Below are 23,083 nucleotides of genomic sequence, written 5' to 3'. Positions count from 1 at the left end.
CCCTAATCACCCCTGGTTATTGGCACTGTTCTGGTGTCACATTGCAATGATGTATCAGTACTTGAACCAAAAAATGGAACAAACATTTAGCTCAGATGCCTCAGGTAAGAAAAATCCAAGGGGAGGTCAGAAGCAACTTTGTATGTGGATGAATAAATATATCTGAAAAGCGAGGAAGCTGACAATACATTATGTAATCAAAGATTCAGCCATGTCTATAACATCCACATTAAAATGAAGAATAGGTAATTGTGTAGATATGAGGCTTTGTCTTTGGACTTAATTTTGAGGTAAGGTTAGAAGAAAACATAGAGTATGTTTTACTAATGTGCCTGCCCAGTCAGGGGTTTTGCACCCTGACAATGCGTATCAGAAACTTGGGCATGGAGGCGAGTAGACTCCACTCCTACGATTAATGAAGTCTTGTTCTGTCAGGGACAGATGAGAAACTAATTAAAACCATTGGTTTCCTGGTAGAAACCTGCTGGCAGTTAAAGCTCCTTCTCATCTCCATTGTTATGAAGGCATGTATAAGGACTATATTAAAATAACTGGCGACAGTCGTACAGGCAGTTTCAAAGTGCAACCAAAATAATTTTGCTTGATTTTGATAACTTCGCCCTCATTTTTGTGGCCTATTTACTGCAGAGGTTGATAGGGAGTATTCTTTTTGAGGACTTCAAATGCATGCTATTAAGGTGGTTGAGTTATAAATGAAGAACAACATTTCTATGGTACAATGCTCTGGATAATAGTGAAACATTCCTTGAATTTGGCTCTGCCAAACCCCCTAATTTATGAGATTCATATTTCTATGACCTAAAGTTTTTCTATGAGAAAGACTATTTACATCATGAATAGAGTTACCAAATCTACTTCATGTAGAACCCTTACACCTTGGAGAGTTAACTTTCAACAATTTTCATGAAGGGAGACGATTGTGTTCTCCAATCTCATGATGTGATTATGAAGGAAACACTAGAGGAGAGGCAAAAATGCTTATTTATGCTGTTCCTCTGGACTTCCTGGGTGCGGTTTTCTGGTCCAGAGATTAAGTGCTCCCACCATTGGGGAGGTGCAATTCCATCCATGCAAATGAGCTATCATGCTGCCCATGTGCATCCTGCCCAAGTCCCGATTCCCCAGCTGAGTGATTCACGGAGGTCGGGAATCCCATTGTTAGCTTGACAAGCTGGAGCAGATTTTAAGTGCTCCACTCACCCCAGCCAAGAAGATGGCTGCAAGAAGATCTGCACCACGCTTCTATGAAGCAGGCGTCCACAGGATGTTGGACGCCGTTGAGGAGAGGAGGGCCACCCTCTTCCCCAGGATAGGATGGTGACACCAACCAGCTGTAATGAATCAAGCCTGGAATGAGGTGACAGACGCAGTGAGTCCTGGCAGCCTCACCAGGAGGACCAGAATGCAATGCAGGAAGAAGGTAAATGACCTCCTTTGAGCTGCTGGGGTGAGGAACCACCTTTGTGACCCTAGCATCACACCCGTTCTTGACCCCTTATATCTGCCTGCAAACCATTATATGCGAGTAATACTCCACCTACTAGCATGTCCCTCAGAACCCACCCTCTTTGGCCAGGCAGATTGTCCACAAATGCTACCAGCTAGAACTGCACCCCTAAAACTGGCGTACCAGCATCTCACTACGTTCTTACTATGTCTCCAAGGATAAAGTGGACCATAATCGAAGAGAGTGTCAGGTGGGGCCATACTCGAGATATGGGTCCACGCCCCCGGAGACGGGGGGGTGGGGGGGGGGGGGCGGTCTGCTGCCTGGCGCTATCCTGTTTTTGGGCCAGCAAGGGATTCTCCACCTGATCAGAGGCCGATATCCGGCGGGCCGTACTGGTGACAAAGAGCGGCGTGAATCACTCCGGCGTCGAGCCGCCCAGAAGGTGCGGAATCCTCTGCACCTTCGGGGGCTAGGCCGACGCTGGACTGATTGGCGCCGCGCCAATCGACGGTGAAGGGCCCCCGCCGGCCAGTGCGAGTTGGCACAGGCGCAGGTGCGCCAGCGTGTTCCAAGAACCGCAGGTGTGATTCCTGCGCATGCGCAGTGGGTTTCTTCTCCGCTCTGGCCATGGCGGAGCTTTACAGCGGCCGGCGCGGAGGGAAAGAGTGCACAGGCCCACCCGCAGATCGGTGGGCCTCGATCGCGGGCCAGGCCACTGTGGGGGCAATCCCCCAGGGCCAAATCCCCCCGCTTCCCCCCCGAAGACTCTGCAGGCCACCCGCAGAGCCAGGTCCCGCTGGTACAAACCTTGTGTAATTTACGCTAGTGGGACTGGCTGAAAACGGGCACCCGCTCGGCCCATTGCGGAGTGGAAAATCGCCGGGGGGGCTGGCGCAGGAGAATTCGGCAGCCGGCGTCGGGTCTCCGGCCCGGCGGGGTCGGAGAATCCTGCCCTAAGTCCCCACGCCGTCGGGAAGACTGTGGTGCGGGATTCTCCCCTATCCGGCAGGGCGGGCCGTACCGGCACCGAGGAGTGGCGTGAGCCACTCCGGAGTTGGGCCGCCTGGAAGGTGCGGAATCCGCCGCATCTTCAGGAGCTAGGCCAGCGCCGGCAGGATTGGCTTGGCGCCGCGCCAACCGGCACCGAAGGGCCTCTGCCGGCCGGTGCGTGTTGGCGCATGCGCAGGAGCTGGTGTCATCCCAGCACATGCGGGTGGGGGTTCTTCTCCGCGCCGGTTATCGCGGAGGTTGACAGCAGCCGGCGCAAAGGGAAAGAGTGCCCCCACGGCACAGGCTTGCCCACGGATGGGTGGGCCCCGATCGCGGGCAAGGCCACCGTGGGGGCACCCCCCGGGGCCAGATCCCCCCCCCCCGAGGACTCTGCAGGCCGCCCGTAGAGCCTGGTCCCGCCGGTATGGACCTGGTTTGATTTACGCCGGCGGGACTGGCTGAAAACAGGCGGCCACAAGGCCCATTGCGGGCCAGAGAATCGGCGGGGGGGGCCGCTGCTAGCAGCCGCCGACCGGCGCGGCGCGATTACCGCCCCCGCCATAACTCCGGAGGATTCCACACCTACTGGGCGGCCCGACGGCGGGGTGGTTCACGCCACTCTTTGCCGCTGGTCGGCCCGCCCGCCGGATACTGGAGAATCCCACCCTCTCCAAAACGGAGAATCCAGCTCCTGGCCTTCGTGGCGGGGAGCGGAGAATACCACCCAATGATGCACTGAAGACAAGGCAGGAATATGGAAATCCCCCATGAAAACATTTTCACGATACTGGCCTACACTGGATTCCAATTAATATTCATTAGACCATGGCCTTCTCATTCATCTAATTATCTAACAATACTACATTTACCAAAGATGTACTGGAAAATTTTGGGAGTACTAAGGGTGTGCATCTTTTCAATAACATTTGGGATTTTTACTACCCACAGAAAGTGGGTGAATTCAGTTTCATCAGACAAGGACTATCTGCTTACTTAGACATATTTACTACGAGTTGGTTGAAGAATGGCTCTTCTTCATAATCTTTGTAGAACTCTGCTGCAGTCTCTTGGGACATCTCAACTGATTTAATTGCAGAGATTGTAAAGCTTGCTTGTTGAATCTTGATTATGATAGCATCTAGGGTTAAAAAGAGATCATTTGAGAGTTCTTTTCATGTTGTTCCTAATAAGTGTAATATATATGTGCCAATGTGTCAATGAACACAGCTCCAGATATTTCATTTGAAAAACAAAGGGCGGGAATCTGTGAAAACCGGCAGGGCGGGCAACTCTGGCGCGAAGGAGTGGCGTGAATCACTCTGGCGTTGGGCCGCCCCGAAGATGCCGAATCCTCCGCACCTTCAGGGGCTAGGCCGGCACCGGAGTGGTTTGCGCCCTGCCGGCCGGTGCGGAAGGGGCTTGGCGCCATGCCAACCGGCGTCGAAGGGCCTCCGCTGGCTGGCGTAGGTTGGCACATGCGTGGGAGCACCAGCGGGTGCTGGCGTCATCCCAGCGCATGCGCAGGAGGGGTTAGGCGTTTTAGTTGCTGTGAAATGAAGAGTCTAAAGTTCTTGTTCCTTTTCACCAAACACCATTTATTTCACTTCCACAGCCTTTGCACAAAACTCTTAACAACACACCACCTGACAGAGGCCACTTGAAGCCCCTTTACATATCAGTGTCAATTAATGGATACTTAACATAAATGAGACAACTAATTGCAATGTCTCTTAACCCATTACTTAACAGGGTTCATCTCCGCGTCGGCCATCGCGGACTGTTACAGCGGCCGACGTGGAGGAATAGAGTGCCCCCACGGCACAGGCCCGTCCGCGGATCGGTGGGCCCCGATCGCGCGCCAGGCCACCATGGGGGCACCCCCGAGGCCAGATCCCCCCGCGCCCCCCGGAGGCCGCCCGCGGAGGCAGGTCCCACCGGTAAGTACCTGTTGTAATTTACGCCGGCGCGACCAGCCGAAAACGACGGCCACTCGGCCCAATTGCAGGCCGGAGAATCGGCGGAGGGGCCACTGCCAACGGCCCCCGACCGGCGCGGCATGATTCCCCCCCCTCGCCAAATCCCCGGCGCCAGAGAATTCGGCAGCCGGCGGGGGCGGGATTCATCCGCCCCCCGACGATTCTCCGACCCGGCGGGGGATCGGGAAACCCGCCCAAGATTATGGATTTTAATTACACAATTTCTTAAGTTTCCTTAAATTAAATAGCTTAAACGATGTAGAGTCGAGAGGAGCAGACTCTCAGCTCAAGGTCAATTACAATGCCAAGATTGCAAATGGTCTGGTTTAGCCTCACTTCGCTGCCAGAGAGGGAGAGAGAGAGTGAGAAAGGGAACACAGTTGTGGTGGGTGAACATAAACAATTGGGCGGGGTTCTCCACCCCGCCACACAGATTTCTGTTGCGGCGCGCCCCCGGGACTCTCCGTCTTGCCAGCCAATGAGTTTCCCATTGTGGGCAGCCCCTAGCTGTTGGGAAATTCCCGGGTTGCCAGCGCAACAGAGATCCCGACAGCGGAGAATCCCGACAGCGGAGCATCCCGACAGCGGAAAAAGCCCGACAGCGGAGAATCGTGACAGCGGAGAATCCAGCTGGCTTTGGTCTTCCCATTATTTAATTTTAAAGAGCGGGATTCTCCCGTACCCGGCGGGGCGGGGGATCCCAGCGGGACAGGGTGGTTTGAACAACTCCGGCGTTGGGCCGCCCCAAAGGTGCGGAATCCTCTGCACCTTTAGGGGCTAGGCCCGCCCCGGAGTGGTTGGCGCCCCGCCAGCTGGCGTGGAAGGCCTTTGGCGCCACAACAGCAGGGGCCGAAGGGAGCAGACGTCATCCCCGCGCATGCGTAGGTGGGGTTCACCTACGCGTCGGCCATGGCGGAGGCTGATATGGCCGGCACGTAGGAAAAGAGTGCCGCCACGGCACAGGCCCGCCCGTGGATCGGTGGGCCCCGATCGCGGGCCAGGCCACCGTGGGGGCACCGCCCGGGGCCAGATCGACCCTCCAGGACCCCGGAGCTCGTCCACGCCGCCAGGTCCCTCCGGTAAGGGACCTAGTCCAATTTACGCCAGCGGGACTTCGGCCCATCGCGAGGCGGAGAATCGCTGGGGGGGGGGGGGGGGGGGGCCCGCCGACTGGCGCGGCATGATTCCCGCCCCCACCGAATTCGGTGGCCGAATCCTGCCCCCCGCTGATTCTCCGACCCGGCGGGGGGGGTCAGAGAATCCTGGCCAAAATATTCAGGGCTGGATTCTCTGATTTTGAGGCAATGTCCGGAGGAAGTGTCTAGTTTTGCAATGATAAAGTCGGTGCCACCCCTGCATCGATGGTCCGCCCAATGGGGAGCTAGCAGCCACGCCACGTAAAACTCCCGGTGTTCCCGACATAAACGGCCAGAGAATTGCTGGGTCCGTGGCTGCGCATGCGCACTGTAGCCATCTGGGATGGCCACTTCCAGAATACAAAATGGACATTTGCAAAGAATGCAGGGAAAAATGGACACTGTTAAGAAAGCAGGCACAGAGCCTGTCTGCATATTGGAGCCGCAGCTCCCAGACAAGACTGAAACTGTCGGCCCATTAGCATATGGATGGCCCATCTCCGGGAACAAAGGGAGATACTCAAGTAACCGATCTGGCTCCAGACCTCGCGGCACCAGTTCCCCAAACCAAAAGCAGAAAACAAAGCCAGGCCAACGGCCACCTAGGACACGCCCGGCCATCAGGGCACCCACCCCTTTATTGGTCAGGATCAATACGAGTGATCAAGATATGGACCAATTGATTGGGGCCAAGTTCAAGCCCAAAAGCCCACAAAATCCTTTCAGGTATAAGAAGAAGGCCCCGAGAGAGAATCGCTCTCTTGGACTCGGCTCTCACAGCGGAGAGACCCGTCCACCAGCTACACCAGAAGCAAGTAAGTCCAAGGTCAACGCTCGCTACCAGACGGACGACCTTAGCTGTTTCCCTTCACCACTTCGACCCCAGCAGCCTCAGAACCGAACAACGGCCATTGTTCCTTAGACTGAGTGGGCGCCCGAAGCTAAGTATAGGCTTTAGCAGTAGTGATAGTTTAGTCTGTAGTATTTCGTGCATGAGTAGATATTACTGTGTAAATAAATAAATAGTATTGACTTTGAACTAACTAACTGGTGTATTGGCTCTTTTGATCAGTATTCGGGTTTGAACCTTGTGGCGGTATCGAGAGATACCTGGCGACTCTAGAGCAAACATAATTAGGATTATGGAAGGCGATCATATTGACAGCCATATTCAGAGCCAACCAAAGAGAGCAACAGCACGGTACAACATGGCGCCAGACGTGTGCAGACTTGGCCGGCCAAATAGTGTTCCTCCAGCCAGCAGCACGGCTCCCACCTGACTGTGGCGCGCTGGACACTGTCCGCGCCGCCACACCGGGTTTACAAAAACTCAGACCACATGCGACTCGTGCATTCGGGAACTCGGTCCATCAGGAGTGGGCCTCAAAACGACACGCTGACGCCTCGATGATGCCGATTTTGAGGGATATTGAGGGAGCATCATAAAAACTGCGCCAGCCCCGATTTGGTCGCAAACGGGGGTTCTCCGCCCGATCGCCGAATGCGATTTTGGCGTTGGGCAACAGAGAATCCCTCCCTCAGCATTTTGACCAGGATTCTCCATTCTCCACCACTGTGATTGGGTCTCACGATTGGGTGGAGAATAGAGCCTCCCCAAAAACGGTTTTGGCACCAGGCACCAGATCCGTTGCCATTTTCATAGAATCATAGAATATTACAGTGCAAAGGTGGCCATTGGGCCCATCAAGTCTGCACCGGCCCTTGGAGAGAGCACCCTACTTAAGACTATGCCTCTACCCTATCCCCATAACCCCACCTAATCTTTGGACACTGAGGGACAATTCCACAGCCCTGCCGCTGACCGAAGAACGCTACCCACCCCACGCCAGGGAGATCAGGTAAATCAATGTCAAACATGCATATGCATGCAATTAAAGGGTTTCCAGCCTGAGTACCCCCTCCCCCCACCATGATGCTCCAACCCCCACATCGGGAACTCACCCGGGCAGGTTTTGGTGTGAGGTTGGCCAAGCGCTGCCCTGCCGCGGTGGAGCCTGAGGGAGTCAAGGCACTAATAAAGTGCCCCTCTGCCACTGCCAGGCTTCAGAAGGGGGGTCCTTCAAGGGTCCTGGGGGTTGGGTCCCGCCCAGACCCCCAATAACCTTCCCATTTGACACTCCCATCAGACCACCTGTCTGAAAGCTGAAGGGCAGTCCAGGCAGTAGCGTGAAAGGTTACTGCAGAAACACTTTGGGCGGGTTTCTCCGATCGCCGATGCCAAAATCGCGTTCGGCCTGAGAAACCATTACTATGCCGGAATCGGGGCAGCGCCATTTTTCCGATGTTCCGCCCCCTCAAAAACAGCGTACACGAGGAATACGCCCCCACGCCATTGAGACGGCCTCAGGACATCACCTGAGGCCCTCTCCTGATGCTCTGCCCCAGATGAGCAGAGTCCCCGGCGGCGTGGCAGCTTCAGACTGTGTCCACGCTGCCACAGTCGGGGGGAGCCATTCTGCTGGCAGGGGCGGCTTCAGCGGGGTGTGGGGAACTGGTGGGGGATGGTCCAGGGGTGGCGGGGCTGCTTACAGGGGGGCAGTTTTTGGCAGGCCGGGTCTGTGAGCAGCCGGCGCAATGTTGTACGGCGCGGCTGCCGCTGTGTGCTTGCACGGCCACGGACCTGGCAATTCTGCGTCCGTATCGGCAGGTAAAGGGGGGCTTTATGTGGTGCGGCTGCTAGCCCCCCACCAGGCAGAGTATTTGGTCGTAAGACCAGACGGATCCTGGTCGCAGAATTGGAGAATTGCAGCCCAGAACCTTTCTTAATATCTGCTACCACAGACAAAAGCCTTTAAACCAGCAGTTGTTACCAGTGTCAGAGGCTAAAGACCCTGAAAGGGCTTCAAAACCCCATAAAACCTTTGAAATTCAAAGCTCCCATTCAATTTCACTGAGACAAACCTTTCAGTAGCTTGTGATTGACACTTTCATAGGTCAGGCACAGCTGCTCGGGGGATTATTCCATTGATCTTTCCCTTCATACTTGAATGCATCTCGTATTGTTTTGATGCCAACAATGTTTAGAAACACTCTTGCTATGATTGACAGGTCCTCACCACATCAAAAGAAGCGAAGTGCTTTCTGCTGTGAGAAAAGAGGAAGTGAAAACTCTTAGCTCTATTTGATGCGGTTAGGAGCTACCAATCATAGCAAGAATGTTTATAAACATTGTGGGGGACATACAATAAGGCAGGTGGACACCCCATAAGATCATAAGACATAGGAGCAGAATTAGGCCACTCGGCCCATCGAGTCTGCTCCGCCATTCAATCATGGCTGATATTTTCTCATCTCCATTCTCCTGCCTTCTCCCCATAGCCCCTGATCCCTTATTAATCAAGAACCGATCTATCTCTGTCTTAAAGACACTCAGTGATTTGGCCTCCACAGCCTTCTGCGGCAAAGAGTTCCACAGATTCACCACCCTCTGGCTGAAGAAATTCCACCTCATCTCTGTTTTAAAGAATCATCCCTTTAGTCTGAGATTGTGTCCTCTGCTTCTAGTTTTTCCTACAAGTGTGATAGAAATTGACAATTCTAGTCAGATATAAGGGGCAGGATTCTCCGACGCCCGCCGGCTGCCAAATCCTCTGGCGCCGGAGATTTGGCGGGGGCAGGAATGGTTGGCGGCCCCCCCCCCCCCGGCGATTCTCCGGCCCACGGTGGGCTGAAGTCCCGCCCGTTCTATGCAGGTCCCGCCGGTGTAAATTGGAGTTGGTCCCTTACCGGCGGGACCTGGCGGCACGGGCGGTTTCCGGGGTCCTGGGGGGGCGGGCGTGGGGTGATCTGGTCCCGGGGGGTGCCCCCACGGTGGCTTGGCCCACGATCGGGGCCCACCGATCCACGGGCGGGCCATGTAATCCGCGGTGGCCGGCGCGAAGGTGAACCCCCACCCTGCGCATGCGCGGACCCCCGCCGGCCGGCGGAGTCCCTTTGGCCCCAGCGGGGCGCAAACCACTCCGGCGCCGGCCTAGCCGCTGAAGGTGCGGAGGATTCGGCACCTATGGGGTGGCCCGACGCCGGAGTGGTTCCCGCCACTCCACTGCACCGTTTCTGCCTGGCCCGCCGATTCCCGGAGAATCCCGCCCAAGAGGTTTATATGAGCTCATTCAGTGCAACTATAGCTGGGAACCAGCTAAGGGTTAATCCAGATAACACTCTCTGGATTCTTTCTCAGGTTTTAAATTTTGCAAACAGCCAGAGACTGAAGGTCAATGACGCCAACTAGCAAAAAGACCCTATTGTATGTTACTGCTTTCCCAGCCTGGACAGTTCCATTTCCATGGTAATACACAGTCTAAGGTCATAAAGCCCTGAAGGCTGTGTTGTTTTCTAAGTAATGTTGAGATGGAGGTGTCGATTATTTGGAAAATTGGCAAGCGATGGAATGGAAAATTCGCACCAACTTATTCAAATACGTATCTCTCTGAAAATTGACAGACAGACACTTTGGTCGAATTGAGTGAATTATAAATTAGTTAAAGTCAATTAGAGATGAAAAGAAGGTGAGACTTTAAGATAATAATCTCCTTAAAAATCACCTGTCGGGTTGGCAAAATCCATTCTGGAATCAATCTATCTCTTTCTGAAACCTATTTCCTTACTGCTGCTTTTGCCATTTTTCTTTTGTTTAAATCAATCAGTAATTTTGCACTGTGTATCATGATTTGAAGAATTACCAAGATTGGTAATTGTATTTTAAACTCAACTACTGTATTCGCTAAAGCCAATCAATCTGACCTAAGTTTGTATTTTAACCAAGTTCACCAAGGAACAAAGAACAAAGAACAGCACAGGAACAGGCCCTTCGGCCCTCCAAGCCTACGCCGACCATGCTGCCCGTCTAAACTAAAATCTTCTACATTTCCGGGGTCAGTATCCCTCTATTCCCATCCTATTCATGTATTTGTCAAGATGCCCCTTAAACGTCACTATCGTCCCTGCTTCCACCACCTCCTCAGGCAACGAGTTCCAGGCACCCACTACCCTCTGTGTAAAAAACTGTGTAAAAAACTTGCCTCGTGCATCTCCTCTAAACTTTGCCCCTCGCGCCTTAAACCTATCCACTCTGTCTATGCCCCTCATAATTTTGTAGATCTTTCTCAGGTCGCCCCTCAGCCTCCTTCGTTCCAGTGAGAACAAACCGAGTTTATTGAACCTCACCTCATAGTTAATGCCCTCCATACCAGGCAACATCCTGGTAAATCTCTTCTACACCCTCTCTAAAGCCTCCACAGTCTTCTGGTAGTGTGGCGACCAGAATTGAACACTATACTCCAAGTGTGGTCTAACTAAGGTTCAATATAGCTGCAACATGACTTGCCAATTTTTATACTCAATGCCCCGGCCAATGAAGGCAAGCATGCCGTATGCTTTCTTGACTACCTTCTCCACCTGTATTGCCCCTTTCAGTGGCCTGTGGACCTGTACACCTAGATCTCTCTGACTGTCAATACTCTTGAGGGTTCTAACATTCACTCTATATTCCCTACCTGCATTAGACCTTCCAAAATGCATTACCTCACATTTGTCCGGATTAAACTCCATCTGCAATCTCTCCGCCCAAGTCTCCAAACAATCTAAATCCTGCTGTATCCTCTGACAGTCCTCATCGCGATCCGCAATTCCACCAACGTTTGTGTCGTCCGCAAACTTACTAATCAGACCAGTTACATTTTCCTCCAAATCATTTATATATACTACAAACAGCAAAGGTTCCAGCGCTGATCCCTGCAGAACACCACTGGTCACAGCCCTCCAATCAGAAAAGCACCCTTCCATTGCTACTCTCTGTCTTCTATGACCTAGCAGTTCTGTATCCATCTTGCCAGCTCACCTCTGATCCCATGTGACTTCACCTTTTGTACCAGTCTGCCATGAGGGACCTTGTCAAAGGCCTTACTGAAGTCCATATAGACAACATCCACTGCCCTACCTGCATCAATCATCTTTGCGATCTCCTCAAAAAACTCTATCAAGTTAGTGAGACACGACCTCCCCTTCACAAAACCATGCTGCCTCTCGCTAATGCATCCACTTGCTTCCAGATGGGAGTAGATCCTGTCTCAAAGAATTCTCTCCAGTAATTTCCTTACCACTGACGTAAGGCTCACCGGCCTTACGGATTATCCTTGCAAACCAGTAGACACTAAAGCTGACAAATAAAGTTCAACAAACTTTGCAAAAAGAACAGCCCAAATCTCTGTTATTTGGGAACTAAGAAGGGATAACGCATATCCAGTGTTCCCCATTGACACAGAGATCCATCAAAGTGGAACATCCTCTATACGTCCACTCTATCCAGGTCACGCAGTATCCTGTAAGTTTCAATAAGATTTCCCCTCATCCTTCTAAACTCCAATGAGTACTGACCCAGAGTCCTCAACCGTTCTTCATACGACAAGCTCTTCATTCCTGGGATCATTCTTGTGAACCTGCTCTGGACCCTTTCCAAGGCCAGCATATCCTTCCTTAGATATGGTCACGATACTCCAAATGAAGTCTGATCAGAGCCTGATTGAGCCTCCGAAATACATAGAACATAGAACAATACAGCGCAGTACAGGCCCTGCGGCCCACGATGTTGCACCGAAACAAAAGCCATCTAACCTACACTATGCCATTATCATCCATATGTTTATCTAATAAACTTTTAAATGCCCTCAATGTTGGCGAGTTCACTACTGTAGCAGGTAGGGCATTCCACGGCCTCATTACTCTTTGCGTAAAGAACCTACCTCTGACCTCTGTCCTATATCTATTACCCCTCAGTTTAAAGTTATGTCCCCTCGTGCCAGCCATATCCATCCGCGGGAGAAGGCTCTCACTGTCCACCCTATCCAACCCCCTGATCATTTTGTATGCCTCTATTAAGTCTCCTCTTAACCTTCTTCTCTCCAACGAAAACAACCTCAAGTCCATCAGCCTTTCCTCATAAGATTTTCCCTCCATACCAGGCAACATCCTGGTAAATCTCCTCTGCACCCGCTCCAAAGTCTCCACGTCCTTCCTATAATGCGGTGACCAGAACTGTACGCAATACTCCAAATGCGGCCGTACCAGAGTTCTGTACAGCTGCAACATGACCTCCCGACTCCGGAACTCAATCCCTCTACCAATAAAGGCCAACACTCCATAGGCCTTCTTCACAACCCTATCAACCTGGGTGGCAACTTTCAGGGATCTATGTACATGGACACCTAGATCCCTCTGCTCATCCACACTTTCAAGAACTTTACCATTAGCCAAATATTCCGCATTCCTGTTATTCCTTCCAAAGTGAATCACCTCACACTTCTCTACATTAAACTCCATTTGCCACCTCTCAGCCCAGCTCTGCAGCTTATCTATATCCCTCTGTAACCTGCTACATCCTTCCACACTATCGACAACACCACCGACTTTAGTATCGTCTGCAAATTTACTCACCCACCCTTCTGCGCCTTCCTCTAGGTCATTGATAAAAATGACAAACAGCAACGGCCCCAGAACAGATCCTTGTGGTACTCCACTTGTGACTGTACTCCATTCTGAACATTTCCCATCAACCACCACCCTCTGTCTTCTTTCAGCTAGCCAATTTCTGATCCACATCTCTAAATCACCCTCAATCCCCAGCCTCCGTATTTTTTGCAATAGCCTACCGTGGGGAACCTTATCAAATGCTTTGCTGAAATCCATATACACCACATCAACTGCTCTACCCTCGTCTACCTGTTCAGTCACCTTCTCAAAGAACTCAATAAGGTTTGTGAGGCATGACCTACCCTTCACAAAGCCATGCTGACTATCCCTGATCATATTATTCCTATCTAGATGATTCTAAATCTTGTCTCTTATAATCCCCTCTAAGACTTTACCCACTACAGACGTGAGGCTCACCGGTCTATAGTTGCCGGGGTTGTCTCTGCTCCCCTTTTTGAACAAAGGGACCACATTTGCTGTCCTCCAGTCCTCTGGCACTATTCCTGTAGCCAATGATGACATAAAAATCAAAGCCAAAGGTCCAGCAATCTCTTCCCTGGCCTCCCAGAGAATCCTAGGATAAATCCCATCAGGTCCCGGGGACTTATCTATTTTCAGCCTGTCCAGAATTGCCAACACCTCTTCCCTACATACCTCAATGCCATCTATTCTATTAGCCTGGGGCTCAGCATTCTCCTCCACAACATTATCTTTTTCCTGAGTGAATACTGACGAAAAATATTCATTTAGTATCTCACCTATCTCTTCAGACTCCACACACAATTTCCCATCCCTGTCCTTGACTGGTCCTACTCTTTCCCTAGTCATTCGCTTATTCCTGACATACCTATAGAAAGCTTTTGGGTTTTCCTTGATCCTTCCTGCCAAATACCTCTCATGTCCCCTCCTTGCTCGTCTTAGCTCTCTCTTTAGATCCTTCCTCGCTACCTTGTAACTATCCATCGCCCCAACCTAAACTTCACACTTCATCTTCACATAGGCCTCCTTCTTCCTCTTAACAAGAGATTCCACTTCCTTGGTAAACCACGGTTCCCTCGCTCGACGCCTTCCTCCCTGTCTGACCGGTACATACTTATCAAGAACACGCAGTAGCTGATCCTTGATCAAGCCCCACTTATCCAGTGTGCCCAACACTTGCAGCCTACTTCTCCACCTTATCCCCCCCAAGTCACGTCTAATGGCATCATAATTGCCCTTCCCCCAGCTATAACTCTTGCCCTGCGGTGTATACTTATCCCTTTCCATCATTAACGTAAACGTCACCGAATTGTGGTCACTGTCCCCAAAGTGCTCTCCTACCTCCAAATCCAACACCTGGCCTGGTTCATTACCCAAAACCAAATCCAACGTGGCCTCGCCTCTTGTTGGCCTGTCAACATATTGTTTCAGGAAACCCTCCTGCACACACTGTACAAAAAACGACCCATCTATTGTACTCGAACTATATCTTTTCCAGTCAATATTTGGAAAGTTAAAGTCTCCCATAATAACTACCCTGTTACTTTCGCTCATATCCAGAATCATCTTCGCCATCCTTTCCTCTACATCCCTAGAACTATTAGGAGGCCTATAAAAAACTCCCAACAGGGTGACCTCTCCTTTCCTGTTTCTAACTTCAGCCCATACTACCTCGGAAGAAGAGTCCCCATCTAGCATCCTCTCCGCCACCGTAATACTGCTCTTGACTAGCAGCGCCACACCTCCCCCTCTTTTGCCTCCTTCTCTGAGCTTACTAAAACACCTAAACCCCGGAACCTGCAACATCCATTCCTGTCCCTGCTCTATCCATGTCTCCGAAATGGCCACAACATCGAAGTCCCAGGTACCAACCCATGCTGCCAGTACCCCTACCTTGTTTCGTATACTCCTGGCATTGAAGTAGACACACTTCAAACCACCTACCTGAACACTGGCCCCCTCCTGCGACGTCAAATCTGTGCTCCTGACCTCTATACTCTCATTCTCACTTACCCTAAAACTACAATCCAGGTTCCCATGCCCCTGCTGCATTAGTTTAAACCCCCCCAAAGAGCACTAACAAATCTCCCCCCCAGGATATTTGTGCCCCTCAGGTTCAGATGTAGACCATCCTGTCTGTAGAGGTCCCACCTTCCCCAGAAAGAGCCCCTGGTTCATCCCTGGTCTTGTATTCTCGCCCTCTCGACATGAATGCTAACATTGCATTTGCCTTCTTAACTGCCGACCGAACCTGCACGTTAACCTTAAGAGAATCTTGAACAAAGTCCCTTTGTGCTTCTGATTTCCTGAGCATCTTCCCATTTAGAAAATAGTCTATGCCTCCATTTCTCCTTCCAAAGTGCATAACCTCACACTTTTCCACATTGTATCCCATCTGCCACTTCTTTGCCCACTCTCCTAGCCTGACCAAGTCCTTCTGCAGCCCGCCTACTTCCTCAATACTCCCTGTCCCTCTACAGATCTTTGTATCATCTGCAAACTTGGCAACAGTGCCTTCAGTTCCTTCTTCCAGATCATTAATGTATATTGTGAAAAGTTGTGGTCCCAGCACAGACCCCTGAGGCACACCACTAGTCACCAGCTGCCATCCTGAAAAAGACCCCTTTATCCCCACTCTCTGCCTTCTGCCAGTCAGCCAATCCTCTATCCATGCCAGGATCTTACCCTTAACACCATGGGCTCTTAACTTATTTAACAGTCTCCTATGCGGTACCTTGTCAAAGGCCTTCTGGAAATCTAAATAAATCACGTCCACTGGTTCTCCTTTGTCTAACTTCCTCGTTACTTCCTCAAAGAACAGATTTGTCAGACATGACCTCCCCTTGACGAAGCCGTGCTGACTCAGTTCTATTTTATCATGCACTTCCAAGTACTCCGCGATCTCATCTTTAATAATGGACTCTACAATCTTACCAATGACCAAAGTCAGGCTAACCGACCTATAATTTCCCATCTTCTGCCGCCCTCCCTTCTTAAACAGCGGTGTTACATTCACCACTTTTCAGTCCTCTGGGATCCTTCCTGCCTCCAGTGATTTCTGAAAGATCATCACCAATGCCTCCACAATCTCCTCAGCTATCTCTTTTAAACCCTGGGTGCATTCCATCCGGTCCAGGTGATTTATCCACCTTCAGACCTTTCAGTTTTCCCAGAACCTTCTCCTTAGTAATGGTCACTGCACTCACCTCTGCCCCCTGATTCTCCTGGAGCTCTGGCATCCCACTGGTGTCTTCCACCATGAAGACTGATGCAAAGTAACTATTTAGTTCCTCTGCCATTTTTTTGTTTCCTATTATTACTTCTCCAGCCATATTTTCCAGTGGTCCAACGTCTCTGTTACCTTTTATATATTGAAAAAAACTCTTCCTATCTTCCTTTACTAGCTAGCTTGCACTCCTACTTCATCTTCTGCCCCTTATTGCTTTATTAGTTGTCCCCTGCTCGTTTTTAAAGGATTCCCTATCCTCTGTCCCCGATCAATTGGGATTTTTACTAAGCAAATGGGCCACTATAATATGTTGCCCAAGACATAAAAGGGGTGGCTTGGGGAGACAGATGAGGGTGTGCATCCAGATTTTTAAAATACATTTCAACGGGTGGGAAAGAAAACGGGGGGGGGGGGGGAGGTGGGCTGGTTTCGCACAGTGGGCTAAACAGCTGGCTTGTGATGCAGAACAAGGCAGCAGCGCAGGTTCAATTCCCGTACTGGCCTCCCCGAACAGGTGCCGAAATGTGGCGACCCCGGGCTTTTCACAGTAACTTCATTGAAGCCTACTTGTGACAACAAGCGATTATTATTATTATTATATCTTTGGGGCATGTGCTTTACGGGTCGGGAGGGCATGACCCCACCTAAGGAGGAATCCTTCCTCACTTCCTGCCGCCTTCGACATTAAACCCACCACCTCCATCAACCACCTCTCTCTAACATGCCTAAACCGTCTCTGTCCAAGACCCCAGACTTCCCCACCTCCGGGATCTATTGGGACATATTTCTTTGTTGCAATCCCAGCAGTGCCCACTAATGTGCTCTGCTGCTGGGACTGATGAAGCTGCCAACTTATTAGTTTGGTCATCAGCTCCCTCGGGCAGGACTTCATTCCCAGTTAGGAGTGGGAGTCCTACACTACCTTTTGGCTGCCCACTGTGCATCATGTCTGTGGGTTGACCTGGCGCCACACTGAATTTGCTGGTAAATCCCCATCCCGATAGACCAATGTCCCATTCGCCTGATTGATCCTCTCCCGGTTTAAACCCTGCTTTCCTCGTTACTCTCTTCCTGATTGCTTCCCTCTCCTGGTTGTTCCGCATCCTTCCACATTCCTTTATAACTAACCCACTACAATTAATGCAGCCACCCAAAGACCAAAGTCTTGTCACCAGCCAGGTGACAAGTTCATGAATCTTGTTTAAAAGAGACCCAAGACCTAATGTCGAGTCATTGGGTGTCGTCACATTTGGGGGGATTCTTCGCCACCAGCCGTGGAGTTCCTGATCAGCTGGAGAATATTGGGTTGTGAAAAGAACAGGGTTGGCGCCGGTGCCCCACGCCAGCAGGAGGATGCAAATTGGTCATTTGGAGTAATTTTCATCCTATTAATGGGCTGGACACTGCCTCCATGATGCTCCAGGCCTCTGGGCTGGGATTCACACAAGTGTAAATTGGTGCTAGTATTTGCCAGTGTGGCCCTGGCGCGGTGGATCACACGGTGGGCCAAGGGGGTAAGTATTTAAGGTAGGTGCTCCCAAAGTTCATCGGAAGGGCCCACCCCCACAACACAAATCCTACCCCACCCTCAGCCTCCCCCCACAGAACCACATCAGAGACCCCAACATCAGAGGCCCCCCATATTAAAAGCTGCCTCCATATCAGAGACCCACACTCCCCCATCAGTCACCCCTGCCTGGATGCCACAGAGCAGTCCTCACAGAGATAATGAGAAATCAATGCTTTCACTTACCTGTCCCTTACACCTCCTGCCTCTGACAGAGGTGTAGAAAGCTGCAACTATTATTTTGTAGAAAGTCCAAACACAGCACAAAGCATTAAACCCCCTCAGACCCTTTGATCTGCAAGGCTTCTATTCACTTTCAAAGATAAATAGCTGGATGTTTATAAACATTGTGGTTAGATTTACAGCGGGGCACTTAAGATTCATTCAAGTGTGAAGGGAGATGAAAATAAACAATCCAGACAGCTGGCTGTCTGGAAGCTAATACCCTGTCAAGGAACAGCCTAGGGCGTCATTCTCCGACCCCCTGCCGGGTTGGAGAATTGCCGGGGGCTGCCGTGAATCCCGCCCCCGCCGGTTGCCGAAGTCTCCGGCACCGGATATTCGGCGGGGGCGGGAATCGGGCCGCGCCGGTTGGCGGGCCCCCTCACTCGATTCTCCGGCCCGGATGGGCCGAAGTCCCGCCGATAAATTGCCTGTCCCGCCGGCGTGGATTAAACCAACTTTTGAACGGCGGGACAAGGCGGCATGGGCGGGCTCCGGGGGGGTATTGTATATCCTGGGCATGTATATCCCACCTAGCCATTCTAATCCCATTTATATCCCACTGAGCCATTCTAATCCCATTTATATCCCACCTAGCCATTCTAATCCCATTTATATCCCACCTAGCCATTCTAATCCCATTTATATCCCACTGAGCCATTCTAATCCCATTCATATCACACCTAGTTATTCTAATCCCATTTATATCCCACCGAGCCATTCGAATCCCATTTATATCCCACCGAGCCATTCTAATCCCATGTATATCCCACTGAGCCATTCTAATCCCATTTATATCCCACCTAGCCATTCTTATCCCATTTATATCCCACTGAGCCATCCTAATCCCATTTATATCCCACGTAGCCATTCGAATCCCATTTATATCCCACTGAGCCATTTGAATCCCATTTATATCCCACCGAGCCATTCTAATCCCATTTATATCCCACCGAGCCATTCGAATCCCATTTATATCCCACCGAGCCATTCTAATCCCATTTATATCCCACCTAGCCATTCTAATCCCATTTATATCCCACTGAGCCATTCTAATCCCATTTTTATCCCACTGAGCCATTCTAATCCCATTTATATCCCACTGAGCCATTCTAATCCCATTTATATCCCACCGAGCCATTCTAATCCCATTTATATCCCACTGAGCCATTCTAATCCCATTTATATCCCACTCAGCCATTCTAATCCCATTTATATCCCACCGAGCCATTCTAATCCCATTTTTATCCCACCAAGCCATTCTAATCCCATTTATATCCCACCTAGCCATTCTAATCCCATTTATATCCCACCGAGCCATTCTAATCCCATTTATATCCCACCTAGCCATTCTAATCCCATTTATATCCCACCTAGCCATTCTAATCCCATTTATATCCCACTGAGCCATTCTAATCCCATTCATATCACACCTAGTTATTCTAATCCCATTTATATCCCACCGAGCCATTCGAATCCCATTTATATCCCACCGAGCCATTCTAATCCCATGTATATCCCACTGAGCCATTCTAATCCCATTTATATCCCACCTAGCCATTCTTATCCCATTTATATCCCACTGAGCCATCCTAATCCCATTTATATCCCACGTAGCCATTCGAATCCCATTTATATCCCACTGAGCCATTTGAATCCCATTTATATCCCACCGAGCCATTCTAATCCCATTTATATCCCACCGAGCCATTCGAATCCCATTTATATCCCACCGAGCCATTCTAATCCCATTTATATCCCACCTAGCCATTCTAATCCCATTTATATCCCACTGAGCCATTCTAATCCCATTTTTATCCCACTGAGCCATTCTAATCCCATTTATATCCCACTGAGCCATTCTAATCCCATTTATATCCCACCGAGCCATTCTAATCCCATTTATATCCCACTGAGCCATTCTAATCCCATTTATATCCCACTCAGCCATTCTAATCCCATTTATATCCCACCGAGCCATTCTAATCCCATTTTTATCCCACCAAGCCATTCTAATCCCATTTATATCCCACCTAGCCATTCTAATCCCATTTATATCCCACCGAGCCATTCTAATCCCATGTATATCCCACTGAGCCATTCTAATCCCATTTATATCCCACCTAGCCATTCTTATCCCATTTATATCCCACTGAGCCATTCGAATCCCATTTATATCCCACTGAGCCATTTGAATCCCATTTATATCCCACCGAGCCATTCGAATCCCATTTATATCCCACCGAGCCATTCGATTCCCATTCATATCCCACTGAGCCATTCTAATCCCATTTATATCCCACCTACCCTTTCGAATCCCATTTATATCCTACTGAGCCATTCGAATCCCATTTATAGCCCACCGAGCCATTCGAATCCCATTTATATCCCACCGAGCCATTCGAATCCCATTTATATCCCACCTAGCCATTCGAATCCCATTTATATCCCACCGAGCCATTCGAATCCCATTTATATCCCACCGAGCCATTCGAATCCCATTTATATCCCACCGAGCCATTCGAATCCCATTTATATCCCACCGAGCCATTCGAATCCCATTTATATCCCACCGAGCCATTCGAATCCCATTTATATCCCACCTAGCCATTGGAATCCCATTTATATCCCACCGAGCCATTAGAATCCCATTTATATCCCACCGAGCCAATCGAATCCCATTTATATCCCACCGAGCCATTTGAATCCCATTTATATCCCACTGAGCCATTTTAATCCCATTTATATCCCACCTAGCCATTCGAATCCCATTTATATCCCACTGAGCCATTTGAATCCCATTAATATCCCACCGAGCCATTTGAATCCCATTTATATCCCACCGAGCCATTCTAATCCCATTTATATCCCACCGAGCCATTCGAATCCCATTTATATCCCACCTAGACATTCTAATCCCATGTATATCCCACTGGGCCATTCTAATCCCATTTATATCCCACCGAGCCATTCGAATTCCATTTATATCCCACTGAGCCATTTGAATCCCATTTATATCCCACCGAGCCATTCAAATCCCATTTATATCCCACCGAGCCATTCGAATCCCATTTATATCCCACCGAGCCATTCTAATCCCATTTATATCCCACTGAGCCATTTGAATCCCATTTATATCCCACCGAGCCATTCTAATCCCATTTATATCCCACTGAGCCATTTGAATCCCATTTATATCCCACTGAGCCATTCGAATCCCATTTATATCCCACCGAGCCATTCTAATCCCATTTGTATCCCACTGAGCCATTCGAATCCCATGTATATCCCACCTAGCCATTCTAATCCCATTTATATCCCACCGAGCCATTCTAATTCCGTTTATATCCCACCTAGCCATTCGAATCCCATGTATATCCCACCTAGCCATTCTAATCCCATTTATATCCCACCGAGCCATTCTAATCCCATTTATATCCCACCGAGCCATTCTAATCCCATGTATATCCCACCTAGCCATTCTAATCCCATTTATATCCCACTGAGCCATTCTACTCCCATGTATATCCCACCTAGCCATTCTAATCCCATTTATATCCTACTGAGCCATTCTAATCCCATTTATATCCCACCTAGCCATTCTAATCCCATTCATATCCCACCTAGCCATTCTAATCCCATTTATATCCCACCGAGCCATTCTAATCCCATTTATATACCACCGAGCCATTCTAATCCCATTTATATCCCACCGAGCCATTCTAATCCCATTTATATCCCACCGAGCCATTCGAATCCCATTTATATCCCACTGAGCCATTCTAATCCCATGTATATCCCACCGAGCCATTCTAATCCCTTTTATATCCCACTGAGCCATTCAAATCCCATTTATATCCCACCGAGCCATTCGAATCCCATTTATATCCCACCGAGCCATTCTAATCCCATGTATATCCCACTGAGCCATTCTAATCCCATTTATATCCCACCGAGCCATTCTAATCCCATGTACATCCCACCGAGCCATTCTAATCACATTTATATCCCACTGAGCCATTCTAATCCCATGTATATCCCACCGAGCCATTCTAATCCCATGTATATCCCACCTAGCCATTCTAATCCCATTTATATCCCACTGAGCCATTCTAATCCCATTTATATCCCACCTAGCCATTCTAATCCCATTTATATCCCACTGAGCCATTCTAATCCCATGTATATCCCACCGAGCCATTCTAATCCCATGTATATCCCACTGAGCCATTCGAATCCCATTTATATCCCACCGAGCCATTCTAATCCCATTTATATCCCACTGAGCCATTTGAATCCCATTTATATCCCACCGAGCCATTCTAATCCCATTTATATCCCACTGAGCCATTTAAATCCCATTTATATCCCACTGAGCCATTTGAATCCCATTTATATCCCACCGAGCCATTCGAAACCCATTTATATCCCACCGAGCCATTCGAATCCCATTTATATCCTACCGAGCCATTCTAATCCCATTTATATCCCACCGAGCCATTCGAAACCCATTTATATCCCACCGAGCCATTCGAATCCCATTTATATCCCACCGAGCCATTCGAATCCCATTTATATCCTACCGAGCCATTCAAATCCCATTTATATCCCACCGAGCCATTCTAATCCCATTTATATCCCACCGAGCCATTCTAATCCCATTTATAAACCACCGAGCCATTCTAATCCCATTTATATCCCACCGAGCCATTCGAAACCCATTTATATCCCACTGAGCCATTCGAATCCCATTTATATCCTACCGAGCCATTCAAATCCCATTTATATCCCACTGAGCCATTCTAATCCCATGTATATCCCACTGAGCCATTCTAATCCCATTTATATCCCACGGAGCCATTCTAATCCCATTTATATCCCACCGAGCCATTCTAATCCCATTTATATCCCACTGAGCCATTCTAATCCCATTTATATCCCACCGAGCCATTCTAATCCCATGTATATCCCTCCTAGTCATTCTAATCCCATGTATATCCCACCGAGCCATTCGAATCCCATTTATAT

At 49.7% G+C, this 23,083-nt stretch overlaps 1 protein-coding gene across 1 annotated transcript in view; it reads right to left on the bottom strand.

The window, feature by feature from the left end:
• LOC140386076 (thioredoxin domain-containing protein 6-like) overlaps window positions 1-23,083 on the bottom strand; it is a 203,381-nt gene that overhangs the window by 35,515 nt on the left and 144,783 nt on the right. Inside the window, exon 13 of the mRNA XM_072468653.1 lies at window positions 3,455-3,599. Coding sequence (XP_072324754.1) covers window positions 3,455-3,599 — 145 coding nt within the window. The remainder of the gene's footprint in view (window positions 1-3,454; window positions 3,600-23,083) is intronic.

Source organism: Scyliorhinus torazame, chromosome 11 (assembly GCF_047496885.1).
Source record: "Scyliorhinus torazame isolate Kashiwa2021f chromosome 11, sScyTor2.1, whole genome shotgun sequence".
NCBI classification, from domain to species: domain Eukaryota; kingdom Metazoa; phylum Chordata; class Chondrichthyes; order Carcharhiniformes; family Scyliorhinidae; genus Scyliorhinus; species Scyliorhinus torazame.
This window is presented reverse-complemented; position numbering and strand designations above follow the sequence as displayed.